General features: G+C 60.2%; 1 protein-coding gene across 12 annotated transcripts in view; it reads left to right on the top strand.

The window, feature by feature from the left end:
* The window catches only part of SEPTIN9 (septin 9), a 118,848-nt gene extending 99,138 nt beyond the window's left edge, over positions 1 to 19,710 (top strand). For all 12 annotated transcript variants that reach the window (XM_068654973.1, XM_068654977.1, XM_068654976.1 and 9 more), the window contains 9 exons: positions 4,989 to 5,180; positions 6,057 to 6,185; positions 6,572 to 6,653; positions 7,519 to 7,656; positions 12,759 to 12,876; positions 14,701 to 14,796; positions 15,493 to 15,589; positions 16,810 to 16,861; positions 17,363 to 19,710. In XM_068654973.1, coding sequence (XP_068511074.1) covers positions 4,989 to 5,180; positions 6,057 to 6,185; positions 6,572 to 6,653; positions 7,519 to 7,656; positions 12,759 to 12,876; positions 14,701 to 14,796; positions 15,493 to 15,589; positions 16,810 to 16,861; positions 17,363 to 17,498 — 1,040 coding nt within the window. In that variant the 3' untranslated portion in view covers positions 17,499 to 19,710. The remainder of the gene's footprint in view (positions 1 to 4,988; positions 5,181 to 6,056; positions 6,186 to 6,571; positions 6,654 to 7,518; positions 7,657 to 12,758; positions 12,877 to 14,700; positions 14,797 to 15,492; positions 15,590 to 16,809; positions 16,862 to 17,362) is intronic.
* Positions 19,711 to 20,239: the final 529 nt, after the last annotated feature.

Here is a 20,239-nt window from a genome sequence, read left to right as displayed (position 1 = left end):
AGAGCTGCTCAGGAGCATCCCGTGCACCCGTGTTTTGTAGGGCAGTGTTAGTGCTGCGGGGGGGGCTCTGCCTCCTGAATTCGTCTGCTTCAGATGAATTCACGCTGCAGGCTGACCGCCCCCCCTGCCCCAACGGGGAGAGCAGGACCTGGCTGTGCCTCTGTTTCCACCCAGGCTGCCCCACGAGGGTGCAAAGGGAAGGGGTTTGCTCTTATCTTGTAGGCCACCTGGCCGCCGCTCCGCCGGCTCTTGGGAGGATTTGGTCTGGTGAGGTGTAGCTGAGCGTCCCCTGCTATTTCTGGGTCACGGCTGTTGTCAGCCCGGTGGAAGTGCAAGCCGAGGAGGAAGCGTAACCAGCGGGTAGATGGCCCCGGGCTGGCGGCCAGCCCAAAACCGTAGCCTGGTGCCCAGGGACAGGAGCAGACGGCTCCAGCTCGGGGCCTGGCTGTGCCAGCTGGGCTCGGCTGCACGCACACAACAGCAACGTCCCTTAGGTACCCTTGGCTGCTGCTGCCTGGCTTCGGGACACCAGGCTGGGCCCTCTGCCAGGACACTGACATTTTGGGGGGCTGCCTCGTGCTCCTGCACCCCCGTGTCGGGGCCAGCACGGGTGGACTGCAGTCGGGGCTGGGGGACCCCGTGCTGGCTCCAAGGGTGAGCTGTGGGCGGCTCCTGGGCCACGCAGGGTTTGCATCCAGCCCTGGCTCTGCTGCCTGCCTCCTGCCCTCCCCTCGGAGGGGAAAGCTGTGGCTTTGCAACCTGCTGCGTGGGCTGGATCCGTTTCTGCAGCTCGTTTCGGGAAGCAGAGGGGGGACCCGCAGAGGGGCTGCCCACAAGGGCTCAGCCTTCCCCTCCATCCTCATCATCATCACTGGGGGCACGGCCGAGCAGCTGTGCTCAGCTCCAGAGAGCTTGGTGCTGATTCGGAAGATCAGGGGAAAGTTGTGCCCTTCTCCGGGGCTCCTGGAGAACAGCCCTTCTCCGATGCTCAAACGGTGCCAAAGTCTCTTCAGAGCCGACAGCTTGCGAGTTTGGCGTGCAAGGTAGAAAAGCCCTGGAAGCGGCGTGCTCTGCAGCCCTGCCAGTCTGCTCTGAGCTAGCTGGGAGCTATAAATTCACTCTTTGCTTCTAAAAATGTCTCTGTTACACCCAACAGTCATAATTTTGGAGGGTTGTTTCTCCCAATCACTGGAAGGTTAGTTGGTCTGTGCTGCTCTCTTGAAAACATCTGTGGATGCTCAGCTGCCTGGGAAGCTGTTATGTTTTCCTGCCCTCAGCTGACTGATACTCGCTGTTGTTCCCTGCTAGGAATCTGCTCTCCGTGATAGCACAAACCCGTCCAGCAGACCTGGAAGCCTGATGTGTTCCCAGTCTAGCACAGAGTCGAGTTATCCCCACCCCAGAAAGCTCTGTGCAGCATCCTCGTCTTCTGCGGGCTGGTCGTGGGGCTGCCCGAGACGTTCCTGCTTCAGCCTCTGCGAAGCTTGTCCAGCTTTGTGCGCCCGCAGTGCAAGTTCTGGTCTCCCACTGGCCCCTCTCCCAAATTTTCCGTGAGGATTCCACGAGGTGGGCTGTTTTGGGGGAACAGGGAGCCCACCCTGGTGTTTGCAACCCTGCCTGCAGCCTGTTGTCGGTGCAGCAGTTCCCAAAAATCTTTTTACGAAACTCACCCCACGGGGACCCTCTTGCTGTGTCCCCTTGGTGCTCCCCGCTCTGGGGGTGCCTTTTGGCGGCCGTTGGCCTTGGTTCCCATCTCACGTGCATTAATTACAGTGCAACAGCCCCGAGCCTTTGGCAAAACAAATTGGGGAGCAGCTGGCCGAAGTCACCCCGCAGCCCATGCTGCAGCCACGCGTTCCCTTGTGCTCGGCGCTGCCCTGCGGTCTCCAGTGCCTGCGTGCAGGGCTTTCCCTGGCCGAGGACACCTGGGAACGGCTGTGCACAACTTGCTGCACAGCTCGTGTTGGTCCAGGGACACGTGCAGGGGAGCTGGAGGGAGCGCAGGGCTCCCAGTCCCATGGACGACCCAAGCAGCCCCCGCGCTTCCCGGCTGCCCCCACGGGGGAGGCCCGGAGCAGCTGGGTGGCACAGAAAGGCAGCGCTGTTTGAGGCCTGATCCTGCTGCTGCCAGGGCTCAGCACCAACCCGGCCGTTTCTCACAGCTCTGTGTGTGTTAATCCATCCCTTCCCACCGCGCTGTGGCCAGGCGGGCGGTGCTGGCACACCGAGTGCCGCCGTTTTGGCGCCGTCCCCGTGGAGAACACGAGGGTTGGATCCAGCTCTCTGGGGCAGCCACTGCTCCTGTTCCAACTTCATTCCGGGGTCTTTCTACTTCAGACGAGTGGGCAGCCACCGCTTCTGCTCCAATTTCATTCCGGGATCTTCCTACTTCAGACAAACGCCTTCCGAGAGCGCTCCCTGGCACCCATCAGCGCAGCCCCCTGTGCCTGCGCCGTGTGCCGCAGAGGTCCCATGGCTCGGCCGCATCCTGCCTCTAAAGCTGGCACAAATTTCTTGCAGCTGAGCGGGATGCTCGGGTCCGTGCTTGCTGGCAGAGGCTCGGCTCCTCCCCGGCTGCTGCCTCGATGGGAAGCTCAAAGGGAAGAGCGAATGTGTGGGTTGCAACATTTCCTTGGGGAGCCTGCTGGGCAGTTGGTGTCTGTGCATCCCTGTTGGCCCGCAGATCCCTCCTCGTTGCGACATATTTATTTATTATTTCCCCAAGCCGCGGCCAGATGCTGGGACGCTTTGTCCTTTAACTCCCTTCTTCCTGCGGGCCAGCTGCAGCAGCGGGGGCCGTGCCGCTGGCCGTGCCGCACGGGTGCACCTTGGGGGCCGCGCGCCTGCGCGCTCCGCGGCCACAAACCGTGGTGCGTGGGAACCCCTCGCCTCCCGTGGCTTTTGGCCCCACCACCAGAAGCTGATTTCCCACTCCGTTTGTTTAATTTTCCTCACCTGTAGCAGTTTCCCTGTCCTACAGGGCCAGCGTGCTTCGGGCTCTCACACGTGGGTGCCCTACCTGCAGCCCTCCCGCTGCTGGCAGCAGCTGAAGCGTTTCATAACCTCGTGCTTCTGGTGGCAGCACACTTCCCACCTGATTTATCATTTTTCTAGCAGTATGTTGTGTTTTTTTTTTTTCCCACTTCTGGCCTTGCCACTTTGAAGCAGCGCTAACCCAGGGCCCGTGCAAGGGCCTCTGACGTGCCAGACCTGTGATCTGTTCAGGGAGCAGCCGGCAGCGTGCTGCCAGCTGTGCTACAGCCCGAATCTGTGTGTGTGCGCCTGGTGCAGAGCCGGGAGGAGCAGATTGCTGCTGCGTGGGCCAGACCTGTGTGTTTGCTCCCCAGCGGCCCCGTGAGTAACGCTGCTCTGCACAGCCCGGGGCTGGGGGGTGGAAAAAAGCGCTCAGAGCCACCCGTATCGGTCTGGGTGATCAGTTCTGGTTTGGTTTGTTTTTTTCCTGCTTGACTCAAAGCGCGCTGTGCTCGCAGGATGTGAGGGCTTCTGCCTCGCAGCTGGCTCTGGGTTGGTGCTGGGCCCTGGGCTGTGCCGGTCACTGGGGGGGGGAAGGGACGGGGGGAGTTGTGCCAGGAGGGAGCCCCTCGGCACCGCCTGCACCCTGCGCTCAGATCCCTTGGGAGGCAGGGAGAGGAGGGCACGCAGCGCCTCATCGGAGGCCAACAAGCTGGGAGAAGAGCTGAAGTCCATAGTGGTGCTTTAGGATACAAGAACAGAGAGCTTGGCAAAAAGCTACAAGGAAATGAAACGCTTTGGCTGGCCATGCAGGGAGCTGGGCATCGAGCAGCAGCAGCCCGGGCTAGGGGAGGCTCTTGCTGTGTCTCCTGACCCCTCGGCTGCTTCCCTCTCCACGCCTGCGTTCCAGGAGCATCCTCACCGTGGCTCACGGCTCCTCCAGGAGCCTGCAAAGAGCCGGGGCCGAGCTCGTGCACGCTCCATGCTTGGGCTGCGAGCAGAGTGCATCGCCCCGTGACCCCCACGGCTGCCTGCTTGCCTGTCAGTGGTGGTCCTGCCCAGTGGGAGAGGACGGTGCCACCACCTTTTCTGGTGGGGAGATTAAAGAAGGCAGCAGATCGGTGCACGTTTTTCTCTCTCATCCTCCAGAGACCTCTGCCTCCTTTATAGCTGGAGCCCCAAAGCACGTTGGTGAGCTGCACGCCCCGTAGCCCCCCTGCGGGTGGGACAAGCGCCCCATTTCTCCAGGAAGCTGAAGGCTTTTTGCTTTCCCTCTGATGGGTGGCGGCAGAACTGGGGCAGCATCGTGACAGCTCCGTTACTGCGTGGGCGCTTTCTGCTGCGGCCCATTTTGGGGCAGATGTGTTGGTTTTTGGTTCTCGGCAGTGCGCGCTGGGGTAGGGCGGTGAGGGGTGAGCTGGGGCCTGCGGGCACCGTGTCAGAGGCAGCTCGGAGTGGGCATGGGACTTGGAGATCTTCGTTGTGTGACAGGGAGCCATCCAGCTCCCCAAAACGTGGCTGTGAGGCATTTACGCCGGCAGCCAGTGTACCGCTGTAATTACAGCTGTAGGATGATGTAGGAATGCGAGTTTTTAGTGGCAGTGTCCTGGCACAGGGCTGTTCTGCTGAAAGCCCTCAGCACCCTCGTGGCAGGAACTCCAGGCTCGTGCTGAGGGCTTCCCTGGTGCCGGGAGCGGGGCACCTCAGGGTGCTCCCCCTGCACAGCCGGCTGCAGGGCCGCGTCCTTTTGCTGTGCTCCAGTAGTCTCGGTAATGGGGGCAGGGATCAAGGTGCACGTGTTAAGAAGTGAAATCCCAAATTCGAGGTAATTACAGGCGAAGGACGATGCTGGGTGCCTGCTCCCAGCCTCCAGATGCCCCAAATCCCCACTTGGTGCAGAGATGCTGTGTGCGCCTCGTTCCTTCTTGGCACAGGGCAGGCAGCTCCTCCCGGAGGAGCACCACGATGTGCTCGGCCCTTTTCCACCCCTGACCATTCTCTCTCTGCCTCCCCAGGTCCCGAGGCCGTTCCCAGCCACGCACCCGGCATGACGGACGCCCCGCGGGATGCCGGCCCCAAGCAGGCGGCGCCGGCGCGGCCGGAGAAGCCGGCGGCAGACTTCGGCTACGTGGGGATAGACGCCATCCTGGAGCAGATGAGACGGAAAGCCATGAAGCAGGGCTTCGAGTTCAACATCATGGTCGTGGGTGAGCGCTCCCCCCAGGCCAGCTTCCGGCCGCGTGCTCGGCGAGCTGTTTGTTTGCTGCTGGGACAGGGTTTGTCCTCTCCATGCCCTCCCCGGGCGCAGCAGTTCAGCTCCGTGGCGGTGGCTCTGCTGCAGGAGCCAGCAAATCCTGCTTCCAGGAGGTCTGGGACGCAGCCTGGAGCTGGCTGTGGTCCCGTGCACCTTCCTGCAGTGCAGCCCCTGTAGGCACAACCCCAAGGAGAGAGGGCTGGGGGGGCAGCAGGGCAGGGGAAGGACGGGCTCGGTAAGCCAGGGAGGAAACGCTGCGGGTGTTTGGCGGTGCAGATCCAGAAGAGGTTTGGGTGGCTGGGCTTGTTCGGCTCACAGCTGGGTGCTGGTGGCTCTTCTGGGGGTGTGAAACTTGATAAAAGAGTTTGGGGGTTCCCGGGAGAGGGGGAAGGCTGTGGCCGTGGTGTGGTGGGGGCCTTCCCATCATTTCGTCCTGCGAGGAGCTGTGTGGGGCTGCAGCCTCGGGTAGGGATGTGCTGGGAAACTCCTCCAGGAGCCCTGGGGAGCATCCTGGGGATGCAGGAGGGCCTGACCCGAGGAGTTTATTAATTCCGTGAAGCACAGGAGTGCCGTGGTGGTGCTGGAAGCTGCCGGGGTGCTGGTGCTGGCTGCTGGTAACGCCGTCGTGGCCCCAGAGCGGTGCCTGGCCCTGCTCACCCCTTTCTGACATCTTTTAACAAGCCTCGGGGTGCAGCTTGGCACCTCTTGGCTCCCTCCTGCAGCTCTGCTGCGGGCTGGGTCTCGTCAGCCTCTCCATCTGCCATCCCCTTAAAAAAACCTGACCCGGAAAGGGCCGGTGCTGACTGTGCCTTGTCCTGCTGCTTTCCAGGTCAGAGCGGCCTGGGGAAATCCACGTTAATCAACACCCTCTTCAAGTCCAAAATCAGCCGGAAATCTGTGCAGCCAACTGCTGAGGAGCGGATCCCCAAGACCATTGAAATCAAATCCATCACTCACGGTGAGACCCCGCAGAGCCCGGCTGGCACTTTGGCTTTCGGTCCTGCTCTGCCTCGTGGCCCAGCAGGCCTGGGGGGGCTGGGGGCCCCCCAAACCTCCGCTCCCATCTGCACGAGGGGGCTTTGGCCATCCAGAGGTGCTCACGGGGCTGGGAAGACGCCTCTCTTCTTTTTACCCTCCAGCACTGACCTAATGATGATGGGGAACAAGGGGGGTTGGTGGTGGGGGGCTGAGTTTCAGGGCAGAGGTGGTGCTGAGCTCCTTGGAGGGCTGATTTGTGCCTGGGAAAAGCTGTAAAGGCGCTTTTCTTACCTGGGGGAGGGGCCAGTCCGGACCTCCAGGTGTTTTCAGGAGCTGCCTCACACAGCTGCTTCCTTCTCATTGCAGAGATCGAAGAGAAGGGGGTTCGCATGAAGCTGACCGTCATCGACACCCCGGGCTTTGGGGACCACATCAACAACGAGAACTGGTGAGCTGCCTGGGCAGCCATGCTTGTAGGGGGGGGGGAAAGCATCTGATCCCTGGGACACCCTGCCCCAGAGCTGGTCCTGGGGGCCGAGCTGTGCTCCTGTGCTGTCCCTGTGCTGTCCCTGTGCTGTCCCTGCAGAGCAGCAGGGCTGGTGCGGGTGGCAGCGCGGTGCCACGTTCCCTGGCCCTGCTGCTGGACCCACAAACACCGTGCTGTCCGTGCCGTGAGATGCCCTTTGTTTGGGGCCGGGAGCAGCTGTGTGCCAGCAGGGCTCGTCCCTGGGCCTCGCTCATGTGGCCCCGAGGCTGGGCCCTGCCACATGGCCCCGGGACAGTGGCTCTCTGTGCTGGGCAGGGCTGTGCCGGGTGGCTGCAGGATGTGCCGAACGCGAGCCCTCGTGTGTGTGCACACATCTCCGGGGCAGGGAGGAACAGGGGGTTTTTGGATCCCGGCTGCATTCAGCTCCCCTCTCCTGTCCCATATTCGCTCCCCATGTAGCTGGCATTTCCAGGACGCCCTGGAAGCCGCCTTGTCCTGCTCTGGGCACTGGGGGCTGTCCAAAAACGCCCCCAAGGACCTGCTGTGCTGTGGCACTGCCCCAGAGCACAAACCAGGAGGCACTGCAGTGGGGTGCAGGGATGGGATTGGGAGGACAGGGACATGGCCATGCCTGGTAGGGCTTCCTGGGCCCTTTTGGTGTTGGAAAGGACCGGACAACTTCAGGAGCTCCTACCCATACTCAGCTGGGGTGGATGCTCCTGCTCCCGGGCTACGAGGCATCCCCTGCTCAGAGACCAGGGGTTGAGGCTGAGGGTGGTCCCGGTCCCTCCCCCGAACCCAACCTCGTGTCTGTGGCTCTCTGCAGCTGGCAGCCCATCATGAAGTTCATCAACGACCAGTACGAGAAGTACCTGCAGGAGGAGATCAACATCAACCGCAAGAAGCGGATCCCCGACACGCGGGTGCACTGCTGTATATACTTCATCCCCGCCACCGGCCACTCGTACGTACCCACTGCCCGCCCTCAGCCCCTCGGCCTTCCCCTTTCTGCCTCCAGTCTCGCAGTTCAGCTGCTCGGGGACGTCCTTTGGGTCCCTCGGGATCTCTGAGGGGACTCGGAGGAGCTCGGGGGCCCTTCAGGAGCGTCTGGCTGCAGGCAGTCAGGGCAGGTCAGGTAGGGCTCCTGTGCGAGGCTGCTGCAGCCCCTCGGGCAGCCACATGAAGCTGTTTTTCCTAAGGCTGTAGCATCTGCACTCCTTACGACCCCACAGAGCTGCTTTAGCCAAGAAAAATGTGGTGTTTCCTCTTCTCCCCAAGGGCCCTTACTGCCTCTCAGGGCTTCGGTTGATCGCTTTGCCCTGGCCACCTTGCCCAGCCGATGGGCATCAGTCAGCGAGCTCTCAGGTTTGTTGGGGCTGCCCCTGCAAACAGGAGAATTTTATTTATTTTTTTTTCCACAGCTCCCCTGCCTGTGTAAGGGGCGAAGTGCTGCCGCACGGAGGGAGCAAACACCCTAACCCTTTTAGGGCATTTTGTAGGTTGTTTGATTAGTCTGCGAGTGGGATGCCGTTTATTCTGCACAGCGCCTTCCTGGCTCTGGCATTTCTCAAGTGACAGCATCAAAGGGCTGAACCTGGTGCTTTTCGTTACCCCACCCCCTCTTTTTTTTTTTTTTTAAAGACACAGCCTCTAGTGGAAATCTTGGGAACTTTAGTGTTTTGAAAGCTGCAACGTAAAGCACCACGACACGAACTGAGACTGAAGTTTCCTTTTGATTTGTGTCAATTCCTTCCACTTCTGGCTTTGTCTGCCCGGGGATTTTTTTTTTGTGTCTGTTTTCAAAGGTTAGATTCGGACTGCCAGAGCTGTATTAATGCCAGCCCTTTCCTCTTCCCCATGTAGAGATTTATTCCAATAGAAAAGATTTTGTTTTGCTTCTGTCAGTGGGTAGACCAAAAATGCATTCTTCGCTGGAATAGAATGACTGCATGGGCCAGTTATGTTCTGCTTGTGTAACAGGCACGGCTCGCGTGTGCGGATGAGGCTGGAAAGCCTCCGAGGAGGGAGCAGGAGCCTCACCACCGGGCCGGTCGGGACTTTTCCTTTACGCCCCCCTCTGCTTGGGGCAGCTGAGCAGGAGCGGGGGCCGTGCCGACACGTGAGAGAACCCGGTAAAGCAAAAACCCTTTAAGAGGGGCCGATGTTTTGGGCCAGTCTGGCTCGCCGGTCCTGCTCATCTCGGACCGATCTGCAAACCATCTGCACACCAGTCCCTGCAGGTTGGGGTGTTGCAGCAGGAGCCACGCTCTGGCTTTTTCTCCTGGCTTCAGGCGTTTAACCCTTGGCAGCGCGTGCGCTGCGGGCACGGAGCGCTGAGAGGTGGCAGATTTGGGTGTGCTGCGCTGGAGGAGCACAGGCACTGCTTCCCTCAGCTCCCCCGGGATGTGCAGCCCCCCAGGGGCGCAGTTTTCGGGTCGGGGAGCAGTGGTGCAGAGCCCGTCCCCTGCCGGAGCCTCTCCAGCGGCGCGTTCTGGTTTCTCTCACCCGCCGGCTAGCAGTAATTGCGGGGAAGTTCAGCTGCTTTTTTTCTTTCTCTGCACTCAACATGTGTTTCCAATATCCGAGCTAGCCTGGCGGTTGGAGGACGTTGTTGCTGAGCCATGCACAGACCCTGCTCCCCCTGCTGCAGCCTCGGCCGGGCGGGTCCTGGTGGCCCGCCTGGGGCCAGCGCTCGCTGTGGCCACTGCTCGGGGACCTTCCCTGCCCAGGGGTCCCCACCCGCAGCTGGCTCACACATCCCCTCCTGGAAGGGGATGGGAATAGATTGAGAGCGAAGCTGCTGGTTGCAGAAAGGGGGGCAAACCCCACAGGGTGCAAGAAATCCATGGGAAGTGGTGCTGCTCTGAAAGCTCGAGGCAGTGGCTCCCCTTCTGCCCCTTGTGAACCCCCCTTACAGTGCTCATCGCCCCGACGGGCTCCCCCCACACTGGCCATGAGCCGTGGGTCCCGTCCTGCAGCAGGGACAGGGCTCTGAGCTCGTTTTGGAGCACAGGGGCTCGGGACGCTGCTCCACACGGGTGCTGCAGCGTTCAGTGCAGGCTGGTGCCTCCCCGCCGTGCTGCTCAAGGGTTAATCCAGGGAGAGATTTCCTCTCTGCTGCCGCTGTCTCTCCCCTCGCAGGGAGGTCAGGGTAGGATTTGCAACCCATCTAGCTTGCACACACCCTGTCCTTCTTGTAACACTCCCGTAAAACCATGTTTGCAAAGGCTAAGTAACCTGCTGGCAGGGGCTTTTGGCTGTAGCTGCGCAAGCTGAGCTCTTTGCCACCCAATAAATTTCTCAGCTCTGACCCCTGTGAAGCACCGCCAGGCTGCGAAACGTGACTCTGAAATACTGCCCTGGGCTCAGCAGCCCCCTTTGCTGCGTGTGCCGGAGGTGCTGGCTGACGTATGGACACCTCACGGCTGCTTTCCACCTCTCGCAGCCTCGGTTGGGTCCCCCGAGGGTGCTGGCGGGGCTGGGTGGCCGCTGGGTGCTCGCTGGTGTGGGCTGGAAGCACGGCTCAGCTTCTTGCTGAGCTCCTTGGCACAACCCGAAGGAAATACCTGCAGTTTGTGGGGAATTTGTATTCCTCTAATGGCAGTTCAAGGGGACCTGTGCTGTGCACGTGGCTGCGGGCTGTGCAGGCACGGTGTGTGCCCAGCCACCGGGACGCGTGCCTGGGTGCGCTGCCCTCCCCAGCCCCATAGCGAGGGGGGACCCGGGAGCACCCAGCACCCGCTGGGGTGGGCTGGAGCCCCTCCTGCAGCCCCTGCTCCAGCTCGCTCGCTCCCTTTTTGTTCCTCCAGCCCCTCCCAGCGCAGTCCAAAGCGTGCGTGTGTCTAGTTGCAAGCTTGCACAGTTAAGGAGCACCTGGAGAAGGGGAAGAAAACACGTGCTGCTTCTTCCTGAGCATCTGTTTCGTGATGTGCTTGTTGAAAGAGCAGATCTCACGGACCTGGAAAGAAATAACTCACTTTCTCTTGCTGTTTTGCTCGTTGGTATATTTAGTGGTTTCATTGCTGATGCTCTTTGAGCTCTGGTGTCGATGCTTTGAACCTGGTTTGGACTCCCAGGGGATGACGGCGGTGCTGGGGGCATCCTGGTGGCAGGACGGTGGTGGCGGAGCACCAGAGCTGTCCCTGCTCTCCCGGGTGGTGCCGAGCAGCAGGAATTTCAGAGGAATTACATGTAGGGAGCTGCCCCCTGGTGCTGCTGGCTCACGGGGCTCCTGTGCTCATCCCCTCCTGTCCCACCCCGTCCTCGTGTGTCCTGGGAGCAGCTTTGTGGTGCTGCTTCGCCACCCTCACGTCCTCAGCAGGTGTCGGGGGGCTTGGTTGCCGGGCGGGTGGGCTCGGTGCCCCCCGGCCTGAAACTCAGCTACGTGGGCATCCCGAAAGGAGAGCTGCTGGAGGAGGCAGCAGCACGGTCTCAGTGGGGAAGAGGCTTTTAAAGGGGAAAAAACTGTTTGAAAAATGGTAAAGAGAAAGGAGGGGAAAGAAATCTGCTGGGAAAGGAACATGAGTGCAGGGCTTCCTTGGAGGTCTGGGAAATACATTCTGCAGAGCTCCAAACAATGCTTGCCAGCAGCACTCTGCTTGGATGTGTCCGTGGGGGTTTCCTTGTGCTTTTTTTCATTCTTTTTTATTTTTTAATTTTTTTAAATAGCCAAACTCCTTTTCTTTCCCGGGGCCCAGGGTGAGCTGTGGCTCCTGAGCTCGTGGTAGGAACTTGGTTGTCCTCACGCTGCCTGCCCAGCACCCGGGGCCGTGCATGTAAACAGCACGGGGGGCTCGGGGCAGGTCCTGGGGGGCTTGGGGCAGGTCCTCGTGGTGCGGGGTGTGCCCAGCCCCAAGGAGGAGATGGGGTTTGGCTGGGGACGGGCTCTGATGTCTGCACTGGAATAGCCTTGAGCTGTGGTTTTAGGATCAGCAGGAGCGCCGTGCCGGGTCTCTCTGGGCCGGGTGTCCCTGCGGGGCCAGGCAGGGGTGGCCTTGTGGGGTGGAGATGCCACCTGGGGACTGCCAAGGAGCAGCATCAGCCCCTTCCCTTTGGGCTCACAAGGCTCTCACTGGGTTCGTGGGAGCTGTGTGGGGTCTGTGGGAGCCTCTGAGCCCTTTGTAGGGCCTGAGGGGACCACCCCGGTGGGGTTTGGCTTGAGCGTGCTGGCAGCAGGTGCTCTCTTGGCCCTCTCCTCCCTGCTTTTAAGCACGTTTTTGGCTTCCCTGGGCACTGGGCTCTGCTCTGTGCTCCCCCACACCGGGAGCACCTGAGCACCCTAAGTCACAGCCCCGTTTATTTGGGTTTCTCCCCAGGTGCTGAGCAGCATTTGCTCAGCTCTCACGTGGGCACCATGTCCCCGTCACCTCCAGAGCCACTGATGGGGACCCGCAGCAGGCAGAGGCATCCCCAGGCAGGCTTTTATCTGGCCAGCTTGGGATCCCCCGGCGATAAAAATACCTCCAGGGAGCAGAGAGGACAGAGGGACAGAGGGAAGGGTCGGGGCCAGGCGCTGCATGGCACCGGGGGTCGCGGCCGCGCTGTCAGCAGAAGCCCAGAGCAGCGAGGGATTTCCCCAGGGGCTGACGGCTCGGCTGTGCAATCGCTGCAGCTTTGCTCTGCCGAGACTTTGGTTGTAGAAGTTTCCCAACGTTTTTGGCCTCTGGAACAAGCAGCATCTCTTCTGTGCCGCGTGAGAATGGGCAGAGCCTTTTTTTCGTCCGAGCCAGTGGGTGAGGGATGAAATCTTGGCTCGCGTGTGACAGAGCAAGAGTGAATCAGAGCAGGGACCCGTGGCCACGTCCCCATCGTGCTGGCCTGGCCCTGGCCCTTGCCAGCGTGTCCTCGTGGGCACAGCTGGAGGTTTTGCACCGTGGTCTCTCCCCAGCTTGATGTGTGCCACGGGCAGGCTGCGGCGCCGTGCTCGCATCCCAGCTTTGCCGAGGACACACTTGGCTTTGGGCACCTTGCTGCCACATGCTGCCGAGCTTCTGAGAAAATGCCTCTCCTTTTCCTCTCGGAAAGCAAAGAGGCTGAGCCCTTTTTTTCTCCTGCCGTGTTTTGCAGCCTCCGACCGCTGGACATCGAGTTCATGAAGCGCCTGAGCAAGGTGGTCAACATCGTCCCGGTGATCGCCAAAGCCGACACGTTAACGCTGGAGGAGAGGGATTACTTCAAGCAGAGGGTAAGGAAGGGGCCGGGGGTGCTTGTGGGGGCTCCGCAGCTCCCCCTGCCCCTCTCCCCAGGCAGCTTTGGGAAGCCGAGCGCCTGGCTGGGAGCCCGGCGCATTCCTCGGGCTGCAGCCCTGAGCGATCCCATGTGGCAGGAGGGAAGGCCCTCGCTCCAAACGCTTCCTTGTGTTTCTCTTGGATCGCTGTCAGCGCGGAGTACGTTTGGAGCTCGTGGTCTCGGGGCCTGTTCCTCCTGCCTCCTTTGTTGTTGTTGTTGTTGTTTTGGGGCTGGGTTGGGTTATTTCGGGAGGCGGACGGCGCTGCACGCACAGCCTGGAGAACCCTCCCTGTGCCACACGGCAACCAGGCAAAAACTGGGGGGGTTGCTGAGCTCAGCCGGGCAAGATTTATGGGGAAGCGAGCCACGAAATTCCCTTGATCGCGTTGGTGGGGAGCCGAGGAGCGGCGGCTGAGCCCACCGAAGGTGTGTGCTTGGTGTGTGCTCGCTTCCCTCCCTGCGGGCCCCGTGCTGCTGGGAGCTGGGGGCTGCTCACACAGTGCTGAAAGCCGCGGCGTGGCTGCGGCCGTGCCGGCCCCGGCACTGCACAAAGCAGCGAGCCCCCAGCCACCGCGTGGCTCGTTGCTCTGAGCCAGAATCGCATTTTTGAGCAGGAACCGGCCAGGTTTTGCCAAAACTGGTCATTCAGCCAGCATTCCCCAAACTGCAATGCAGATGGTTCAGGCACTGGGTGCTGCAGGGCAGGGAGGAGATGGGCAGGAATTCGGTCCTGCAGCCCCAGAACGGGACAGGGTCAGCCTGAGCAGCCTCCGCTTCTCAGTGCTTGCCGGGGTGCAGCACATCTCCCCTCCGGGCACGGAGTGGAGCGAAGGGAAAGGGGCAGCGTGGCCTTGCCAAAAGGACAGCTTTAGGGATGGAGATTTAGGATGGGGAGTGCAGGAGGTGAGGAGCTGCCTGGGGCTGTGGGCACTGCATCAGGTTGGTGCCTGCACGGCACTGAGTTGGTCAAACGGGGTCCAACGCCCCATGGAGCTGGCTTTGCTGGGTTGTTCCCATAAAACAGGGGGTCATCCCCAGCAGGTATGTGTGTGGGGACTGGTTTGGGGTTTTTCTGGCCTCATTTCTTTGCCAGCCTGCAGTGCAGGCTGATGTGGGGGAGTAGGTGGCCATAGCAAGCAACAGGAGCAGGCGCACGGGTGTGGGTTTGGGTTTGCAGCTTTGCTCAAGGCTGAACCTCTGTGCTCCTGGTGCTGACCTGAGCTAAGCCTCACCCTAACCCTAACCCCAACCCTAACCCTAACCCTAACCTCCCAGGACTCGGATTTTGGCACCCCTTTGCCCTGCACAGAGGCAGTGTCCTGGAGACCGCTCCAGGCAGTTGTGTCCCTGGCTGCTCAGAGCAGGCAGTGCTGTGAAACCTTTCCAGGCAGGGCAGCAAGTGCCAAAAAACAACGTGAGGGCCAGCACCGTGTGCCTGGCAGCTGTGTTCCCATCGCTGGGTGCACCCTGTGTCTTTGTACTCTTAAATGCCAACACAAAGCCCAGCTCATCCAACTGCAGCTCCCTCTCAGCCTGGCTTGGCACCACATTCCTGAACACCTTACAGGGCAGGCTCTTGGAGGTGTGTGGCACTTCAACGTGGGTCCCTGTCCCCCAGGTGGGCAATATTTGGGGGAGAGAGGGAAGATGACGGTGCCTGGGCACTGCTGTGCCCTGCGGGCTTGCTCCTGAATCCTCCTGCAGGGGCTGGGGCAGTGCCATGGTGGGAGCGAGCTCCTCTGCCCGAATCTTCACGTGTCCCCTGCTCCTCCCCTCCCAGATCACGGCCGATCTTCTCGCCAATGGGATCGACGTGTACCCGCAGAAGGAGTTTGATGAAGACTCTGAAGATCGGCTAGTGAACGAGAAATTCAGGGTTAGTGCCTGGCGTCGCCGTTAAATGTGCTCGGCTGGGGGATCTGCGGCTCCGAGCACCTGGGGTGCCGCGGGGTCCTCTTCCCGGGGTCTGTGGTTTCTTTCTGAAGGTGCTGAGCCCCGCAGCAGCCTTCCTGGGGTCATGGCAGAACTCAGAGCAGGGACAGAAAGAGTACAAAAAAGGCAGCCGGGGAAGGCTGCCTCTCTGTTGCTGCTCCTTCCCCCAGCTCTGTATCTTAACATGCCCTCAGGAAGCAGCAGGCAGGGAGGTCTGGGGTCTTTGTGCCCCCCCCCAGGTGCAGGGGATGCCCCCTGCAGCACGGGGAGCCCCCTTCCTGGCGGCTGGAGGGGATCTGCCCGCAGCCTGCTCTGCTTCTGTGGAGGCGAATTCCCTGCTGCAGGAAATAGCGAACGAGTTTCTAATTGGAAAATTGGATCGGGCAAAATCAAGGAAGAAAAACAAGAATTAGGGACTCCAAAGTACCAAGACAGCACCTGGGGTCAGGGGGTGAGCGAGCCCCAGGTTGCTGCCTTCCTCTGGCTGGGTGCTGCCCAGGTCCCCGGCATCAGGGGCAGGCTGGCCCGTCCTGTGAAGGTCTCTTCTGAAAACAGCCTGGCCCAGGGCTTTGCTCACCAGCTCAGTTTCCTGACTCGTTTCTCGGGAGGAAAACGTGACCTTGTTTTTGTCTGTCCTCAGGAAATGATCCCGTTTGCAGTGGTGGGCAGCGACCAGGAGTACCAGGTTAATGGAAGAAGAATCCTTGGAAGGAAGACCAAGTGGGGCACCATTGAAGGTAGCTTGCCCTTGTTTCCCCACCTCCCGAGCCCGACTCCCTGCCCTGGCAGAAGGTGATGAGCTCCAAAAGCAGCAGTGGAAATCGAGGTGGACCCAGAGCTTCCCTGCTCCTCCGGGAGAGCCACCTCCCCCGTCTCTGGGACTGGAAATAACTCGGCCACTTCTGTGCTGAGGTCCTTCAGCGCAGGGGGCAGCTGAGGGTGTGAGGGGACACTTCTCGGTGTCTTGTCTCCCCCTCTGGCCAGGCTCCTGCTTCTCACACTGGGTTTGAGGGCAGACAAGCTCAGTGCTGAGGTCTCTTTCTCGAGCCCAGCTTGGAGCCTTCCCCACCATCCAAAGGTCTCCATGCATTTAGTGGTGCCCTGGTGGGATCTCGTCCTCTTGTCTTCATCCCATCAATATCTTCCTTCTTTTTTAATATTTTTTTCTCCTCCTTCCACCATTTTAAGTCAGAGTTTAAAGGTTAGGCAAAGGCTTATGGCTGCAGCCCATCAGCACGTTACCTGGTCCCTGGCTGTGGGCAGCCGGCTGACTGGTGCCACCCCCCCGCCTTCCTCTCCTTCATTTGACAGCTTTCTCTCATTTATGATTCTCTTTTATAGGAATCCCGCGTTGAAGGATTGCTTAACAAAGCTGCCAGGAAAATCAGTGTATTTTAAATCTCTGCTGCCCTCTTGTGCTGTGTCCTTGGAAGCTCTGAGTTTGTGGGGCTCAGGGAGGGCTAAGGGACACGAATTGCCTTCCGCGTCAGTCTCCCCGTGCCAAAGGCAGATGCCACACAAGGAGCCAGCGTGCCCGTGGGCAGCCTTTGCAGAACAATGTTACTTATTCTCTTATGAACAGAATGCAGAAATCATTTTGGGTGGAAAAAAATCAAAAAGAGGAGTTGAGATTCTAAATTGAAACGCCTGGCAAAGCGCCAGCTGTCATTGCGGCAGAGCAGCGCCCCTTGCTTTCCCCGCAGCCTCTTGCTCCTTGCTCTAAGCCCCGTTAGCACGGGGTCGTGCTGAGCTGGGCGGGCGGGTGGGGAAATTTCTGGCCTCACGGCAGCAAGGAGGACTCCTCAGCATCCTGTGTGGGTGGCCCTGGGGCTGGGTCCCTCTCTCAGCTCCCTGCGCCCCAGTGAAGCCCGGTCGCGCTCTCCCTCCCTGGCTGGTTGCCGTGTGTGCCCTGGCTGCTTGCTGATGGGTTTTTCTCTCTCTTTTGTCCCCCTCGCAGTGGAGAACACGACACACTGTGAGTTCGCCTACCTGCGGGACCTCCTCATCAGGTCAGTAGGGCCGTGCTGCTCCCCGGAGCCTGCGCTCAGCGGGTGGCATCCAGGGAAAGGGGAGAGCCCCCCCCAGGGACACAGCCGCTGCTTCGCTTCCCTCCATCCCACCTGCCTGGAGCACCCGAGGGGTATTTCTGCCCTGCTGACCCCTCACCAGCCCCAGGTCCTCCCCGGTGCACTGTTCCCAGTCCCAAAGCGTCACCCTCTTGCATCGTGCTGTTGTGAGGTCTGGGTGTCCCTGCTGGGGGAGCGGGGCGCTGAGCCCCTTGGCTGGCTGGAGGGGACGTTGGTCTCAATTTGGCTGCCCTGCACGTGGAGCTGCTGCTGGCAGAGCTGTGCAGGGCTTCAAAGCCTCACCCCAGGGATTTGTAGGACCGGGGTCTTCCCAGGAGGAGGGGGGCTGGAAAGCAGAGGGTGAGGGGTGCGAGGTGGCAGCTGGGGCTGGTGCTGGGTGAGCCCCCGGCCCCCTGCAACCACCCCCTGTCTGTGTTGGTGCAGGACACACATGCAGAACATAAAGGACATCACCAGCAACATCCACTTCGAAGCCTACAGGGTGAAGAGGCTGAACGAGGGCCAGAGCTCGCTCTCCAACGGCGTGACCGACAAGGAGCTGGTGGCTAACGAAATGTAACCGTCTCGCTCTGTAGCCAGGACCTCGCTCGCTCACGCTCGCTATTTCTCCCCTCTCCCCCCCCTTTATTTTTATATAAATCCTCTGCCACTGTCCCTCCTTGCCCCCAGCCCCCCGCCCATGTTAACTGACCAAATAACCAGCTGTCGTGCAGTGGGGTGACCGCTCGTACCCCCGCCTCGTGGCATGGCTTTCCGTCTCAGCCCCGTTCAGGCAGGAGGGGGTGGCCAGGCTGGGGACCGTCCCCCCGTTGGGGTCAGGCTCTCGCCGTCCTCCAGCCTAATGGGGCAGCCTCCTCCCGCTGCCCCAGAGCCGCGGGGTTTAGGGGTAGGGCAGCGGGCAGGGGTCTCCTGCCCCCTCCGTGGCTGTCCCCAGGGGGCATTTGCCAAAGGCTGAGGACCTCTGCCCCGTGGCTTTGCCGTTTTTTCTTCTCCGTCCATTGAAGGCAAGGATTTCTCCGTGTGAATGTAGCCTCCAGAAGCAAGGTACGGTGGTATGAAGAGAGCAAGACAGTGACATCCTTGTCTCCTGCCTCCTCCTCCTCCTCCTCCTCCTCCTCCTCCTCCTCCTCCTCACGAGCCCTCTGCGGTCCTCCAGGAGTAGCCAGCCCCGACCCCGACCCCCCCCTGCCTACACGCAATAACCTGGGAGCCTTTAGGGGTTTCCCGCAGCCCAGCAGAGCTGCCCGCTCTGGGAGAAGTGCCTTTTGGGACTGGTACCTTGCAACGGTGGAACCGGGGGGCGGGGGGCTCGCGCTGGCCGTCTTCGCAGCCTGGAAAATGCTTCCCCAAGCTGCGGCGCTTTGCAGAGACTCCTTTTCCCCTCTTGCTTGGACCACAGGTGTGGCTGAGCTCCTGGGAAGCCTTGTATATTTATTTGTAATTCGGTGGGGTGCTGTATGCCATCGAAGGCTCCAAGTTTCTTTGTCCGAAGGGGGCTGAGAGCGGAACGTCTCTGCAAAGCGGCGGTGGGGAGTTTGTCCTGTCTGACCCTTGTCATTATCAGGCTTTTCCATAAGACAGAGGAGGCCGGTATTTTTTTATTTTTTATTTTTTTGCATCCCCTGTGTGATGTGTATGTGCGTAACACGTTCCTCCATCTGCCTAGCCCTCGTGCAAGGAGACCATGCCCGTATCAGACTGAGCCCTGCATGCCCGCGTGCACGGCCCTGGCCCTGGGGAGGGCTCCTGGGACCCCCCAGCCCTGGGGCACTCTCCCTTCAGCTGTGCCCCCCCCGTGTGCCTCGTGTTTCCGTGGGTCTGCAGTAAAAAAGATCCTGCAAGGGTGTTCAACAACACCGCGTGGCATGCGAGTGGGTGCTCTTGGCACAGAGCTCTGCAGCCCTTCTGCCCCGCCTGCTGCTCTGCTGTCAGCCCCATCAGTCTCCGCTCCCCTCTCCAAGGGACGAAACTTTACCCAAATCACCCTTTTTTTGGCATGTACTAAGAGGGCAGCGTGTCCCCAGCACCGGGGGACAGCCGCGGAGCCCACCCAGCGGCTTCATCGCAGGTGGCCAGAAGGAGAGGAGAGGAGAGGAGAGGAGAGGGGCTGCGCTCGCCCTGCTGAGGCTGCCCAAACCTTGTGCTGGGGGGGCGATTTGCAGATTTTCCCCACACCTCACCCCCGTAGGCAGCCAGAGGGGTGCTCGGGGCCGTCCCCGAGCTGTGCCCAGCCCCGTGCTGCCCTGGGGAAGCTGTGGCGGTGGCACAGGGTGCGCATGGCACGGAGGCTGCGCTCTCCCCCTCCTCGTGTTTTCCCCTCCGCAGCAGCACTGGGAGGGCTGCTGGGCTGCTGGGGAGGAGCAGTTATGTACTTGCTGACTTGCTATATTTTAGCAAAAACAAAACAAAATGTATTAACTGAAAAAAAAAAAGTATATATATTTCAAGTGTTAAAAAGACTTTTAAGGGGGAGAAAAATCTCTTGTGTGAGGCACTTCTGCAAATGTCATCTTCAACTTTTTTTTTTCCTCTAGTCGATATCTCAAGCTGGGCCAAGCAAGACACGCCGCTTTCTCCTTTGTAACCTGATTTTTTTTTTTTTTTTGAAGAAAAAAAAAGAAAATAATACAATAAAAAAAAAAACTTCATCCAGATCTATTAAAATGGCCTTTTGGGGGTTATAAGCATTATGACAAATTTAGTCCATTTTTGTATAAATAATAGTGTTTAATATGTATTTCCCAAAATAAATGTTTCGAATGCAAATAGAAGGAGGCTTGTTTGGAAATGTCTGGTTTTTGGGGAAGTCCCCAGATGGCATGGGGTCGCTCCTGCATGGATCCTGCGGGGCTGGGGGTGAGGGCAGAGGCCGAAAGGGATGTGCCCAATCTGGGGGGAAGGTTTCATTTATTGCTCATCTCCGTCAGCTTTGGGCTGGGTTGGGCTCCCTGGGGGGCTGTAGGGTGCAGGACGGGCTTTATGGACCTGTTCTTTCTGCTGGCAGCTGGGATTCAGAGCAGAGGAGATCGGACCAGGATGGGCACTTTTGGGGACCAAGAAATGGTTTCTCACCATGGCGAGGGGCGGGCGGGCAAAGGTCCCTGCTCAGCACTAGGGGCAGCTTTGTGTAGCCCAAGGGAAGAGCTCTTGGGGTCGGAGGTGGGTTTGTGGGGGTGGCTCCCAGGTGCTCGGAGGCTCTGGAGCAGGGGAGAGCCAGGACGCCCCGATGGGCTGCAGGAGCAGGGGGCTGTAGGGTGCCACAGCAAAACCCCAGCTTGGGGAAGGGTTTGCTGCTGTGAA

The sequence above is a fragment of the Anas acuta genome, chromosome 18 (genome assembly GCF_963932015.1).
Source record: "Anas acuta chromosome 18, bAnaAcu1.1, whole genome shotgun sequence".
NCBI lineage: Eukaryota > Metazoa > Chordata > Aves > Anseriformes > Anatidae > Anas > Anas acuta.
This window is presented reverse-complemented; position numbering and strand designations above follow the sequence as displayed.